This window comes from Egretta garzetta, unplaced genomic scaffold (genome assembly GCF_000687185.1).
Source record: "Egretta garzetta isolate BGI_Z169 unplaced genomic scaffold, ASM68718v1 scaffold386, whole genome shotgun sequence".
NCBI lineage: Eukaryota > Metazoa > Chordata > Aves > Pelecaniformes > Ardeidae > Egretta > Egretta garzetta.
In genome coordinates, this window is record NW_009260063.1 from 49,779 (window position 1) to 54,001 (window position 4,223).

A 4,223-nucleotide genomic window follows, 5' to 3' on the forward strand; every position below is an offset into this window, starting at 1 on the left:
ATATTGGATAAATACAAATAAAAACAGTCCATACAATATACATCCTTATCTTAACCCATGTAATTATTTTGAATTTTTGACTTAAAAGTATTTAACAGAAGAAATGTACAGAAAAAGCACTTTTCTTAACAAAAGGAGTTGCATGCATTGTTTCCTAACAAAAATGTACGAATTAGGTTTGGTTATAAACATACTGAAGAGATCTTCCAAGTCTCCTTGTAACATTGGGTTTTTATTGACTGCTTTATGATGATACCAAAGTACAATAAAATACAGTATTTAAAAATATTAATGTGATGGATATTTTCAGTTGTACCACCTACTTGTCTTCTAAGAGTACAGAAGAAGCAACTGAGCAGTACAAGACCATTAACTCAACAGCAGCCTTCTGAAAATATTGCAAAGTCATAGTTCTGCATGGCTGCTTTATAAAAAATGGTGTTTATAGGAAGTTCAGAGTGAAAGATAGTCTTTGAGCTTGTCCATAATTACACTAATCCCATCAGCTGGAACTATCATAACAGTCCGCAAAGGTTTCATTGGTACATCGTCAAAGGACCATCTGCCACCCAAACAGGTGTCACTTTCCTCTTGCACAGAGTAGCTGAACTTCAGAAGGGCTTTCTAAACAACAGAAATAAATGCGTTAGGATTAAAATATTTAATTAGCATGAAGATAACACATCATCTAAACAAAGTAAAAATAATGATCCTCTTGCGCACATGCTTATTAAGAAGTTATTTTCTTCCCTCTCAAAAGGTCCACCAAAAAAACCTGCAAGAGAATCTACTATTAAGTGTTTTAAACTATTTGCTTTTCACAGAATTTACATAATTCATATTAAATTCTAAGATGATTGCTATCATTATAGTTCAGTATCAGAAAAAAGACCTAAGAGGGGAAAAAAAAGAATAAATCAATGCCCCTTTATATGCTTACTGTGCCTCATTTTAGATGGTTTTAAGAAAGCATCTCATTCCATATTAACACATTAAGAAATGCCGACCCTTAGAAGCTATTGTGCCAGCTAGCAGGGATCCTTGACCAGTAACAGGAATATCAGGCTCTTAACAGACCTTCAACCTTGGAACAAGAGCAAACCACTAGCTGTGTAATTTTGAGAATTAGCAGATCAGCCAAAACCCAGATAAAAGGAACAGCGAGAGGGTGCAGGTAGAACAGAGCCTGCATTAGCTTAGCGTGGGCAACACGGGGAAGGCCCGCAGCGATGAATAGGCTCTGTTCTGTTCGTGGCCACTCTAAAACTGCTCAGAGTCCTAAAATGAACGTGATCTGTAAGAATACGTGGTACAGTAATCCCCTCTTTCAGACTGCCAGTAGAAATTAAATATTAAGGGGATAGGCACTAACATGAATCTTGAGCAGAATTTCAAAAAGCTCTTGGAAAGTCTCTAGACGGCTGGAGCCACTGAAAGGCTTATTTAAAAAGGATGCTTCCTCAAATAGGTAGGTGTCCATAAAGTGTTTTATTTCTTTTCAGTGATATATACTGCATACAGACAGAACAGTCATTTTTCATTAACTTTCCCAGACAAAATGCCTAATGGATAAGAAAAACTTAGCTAACAAATGTTTCCAGTTCTCACATAAGTCAGATTAAGAAGTACGAACTGAACTCCTAAGTAGAAAAACTTACCAAACCTCTTCATCTGCAGGGAAAGTTAAGATGCAGTATCGTTTTAGGACTGCTATTTACTAACAGTACCTCACGGTTGTAAATTTAATTTTGGAAGAACCATCAAATTAATTGAGTGGCTTTGCTGAAGAACAAATGACTTGAGCAATGGAGGCTCTAAACCTTTAATCAATTCCAAATCTGGTTATAACAGAGCTTTTCTTCTGCTCCCTCAGTAACATTTTAAGGAACAGAATAAAGCACAGGGAACTGACAAGTGCAAAAAGGCTTCTCTGCTTTATATGGCTCCAAGTGTCTGCCTCACTGCATTTAATACTATTTTATGGCAATCTAATTAACGTTATGTGTGATCAGGGAGGATATACACTCCAAAGCTGATTTAACACATATACATTATTAAGTACAGAGACCCACTTAATCTAATATCCGCTGCGTTTAAAATGGATTTGTTAAAAACACTACGAAGTCTGTTAAAAAGAAAAGAGTGTTCAGTTTGAGTCTATCCACTTGAGTTGAAAATTATTGCAATTTATATAAAAGCACACAATTAGTCTTTAAAATGCCACTCAAAATAACAACAGAGATAAATACAAAACAGGCCTTCTAGAACATAACACTCGGGGACACATGGGCATCACAGGCTTCTCCCCTTTGGTTTTTCAGTAACATGTTTACACAGAGTTCAAGTTCAGTTGGTAAAGCTGCTGTGGCAGAAACACAAAAAGAAAATCCCAAATTTGTTACTGCGAAGAGGCTACAACAGTATTCCCTATAGCTAACAATGAATTCACCCACTTACATTTTTCTTCTTCCCAAGAAACAAAATTACAGCCATATGATAGCCTCTAACAGAGAACGTCATGAATGATTACAAACAGGAACATTTGCCATTAACCATATGATGCACATGCAAGTACTTCATCCGGTAGGCACTAACAGAAATGAAAAATAACAGGCTCCTGACAAAGCAGTAATATTGTAGAATATTTTTAAAGCTTTGAAAAAAAAATGAAGAACAATGAAAAATTCTTTGCATTTCAAAGTACATTTTTAATGTCATTTCCTGCATCTTCCCTTCTCCTGATTTGGCTTGGGACCAGCAGAATTGTGTAGATAGGTTGCCTTAGAAAATAGGAAGTAGTATTTTCATCTCTATATTTTAGCACTATTTACTAATATACTTGTCCTGAGTAGAATAAAAACAGAAAAGGGAAGTGGTAGGTACTTGTTTGGATCTTCAAAAGTTTTTTTATTCTGAGCATTTTTTGAAAGTGAAGTATCCAAAAGGAAATAGATAAATCAGCTTTCCACATAATACCAATGACGATGACACACATGCAGAGCTTTGCATCTGTTAAGTTTCTTGGGAAGAGATCTCAGAGAAATGCATTTAGCTGCATCACTGAATCTAAATAAAGCACAGAGAGCTGTTTTTTCTGACATAGGATATGCAGCAGCAAGAAAAAAAAGATCTGTGTGTTGAGTATTAACATGCACTGCAGATGCTGATTGAGACTCTTAACATCAGATTCCTCTGCATTTTTTTGAATCTCTGCTCTTCTAAGCACTTAAAGCTGTGACACATGATTAAGTTAGAGCACCCTTGCAAGCTACTACCAGTTGTTTGAGCTGCCACTTGTGATGTAAATCATGTTAGCTTGAATCTCACTGGCAGATATTCAAGCTAACCTGCACTTCCTGCAATTCACACACCCACAGTCAGTCTTCTCTGTTCAGCTGACACCACAATTCAACAAGTCCTTAACAATAAGAAATGTGGAAGACAACTGTGCTGTTCCCAAAGAAAAAGAATTTCAAACTTTTGTAAACACAGAAGGCCTGGGACATGGTGCTAAATTTAATATCCAGATTAATTAACATTTGCCCTAAAAATGTGGACATTCCATTCATGGTATTTCAACAAGTATGACAATTATTACATTCAATTCAATTCTTCAGCACTGCTATAAGAGTAAAGAGGTTAAGTTTGTTAGTTCTTTGAGGCCAAGACACTGGCCTCAAGATGAAGTAACACCTGGTATTTGCCCTCGAGTCTCTGCTTATTTCAGGTATTCTTTGAATTTTCCCATTATCCTCAGAGCACTGGAGACCCTACCAGGTAGCAATGCCGCCACAGGCAGTCTATGCCACACCATCTTATAGTCAGGTTATCACCCAATACAAATAAAATATTAGTAAACTCATACCAATACAGAGGATTTAAATTAATAGTATTATTATTAATTAATTAAATTAAGAAATTAAAGTATTTAACAGACTTATGGCTGGCACACCCCTCCATGATTCTCTGAATACAGAAGGTGGTGTGTTCAACACACAAAAACAGGTTGCTTGCTCAACTCTCGACACTACTCTAAAAAAAGCTGGATTTAACGTAAAAGATACATGATCGTATCTTTTTAAAAGGTCTCCTGGAATTTAAGGTGAAACACCTTTTTTGCTGATATGTAAAGAAACATAAACATTTTAAGTTACAAGAAACACATAAGTTACCTCATAAAAGAATTCTTCCTCTGCATTTGCAAACATTAATTCCTCCTTTTG

General features: G+C 35.9%; 1 protein-coding gene across 1 annotated transcript in view; it reads right to left on the minus strand.

Annotated features, from left to right (window-relative positions):
- Positions 1 to 132: 132 nt before the first annotated feature.
- The window catches only part of LOC104128321 (BRCA2 and CDKN1A interacting protein), a 15,448-nt gene continuing 11,357 nt past the window's right edge, over positions 133 to 4,223 (minus strand). Inside the window, 2 exon segments of the mRNA XM_035896577.1 lie at positions 133 to 624; positions 4,173 to 4,223. The exon segment at positions 4,173 to 4,223 is cut by the window's right edge and continues 36 nt beyond it. Coding sequence (XP_035752470.1) covers positions 454 to 624; positions 4,173 to 4,223 — 222 coding nt within the window. The 3' untranslated portion in view covers positions 133 to 453.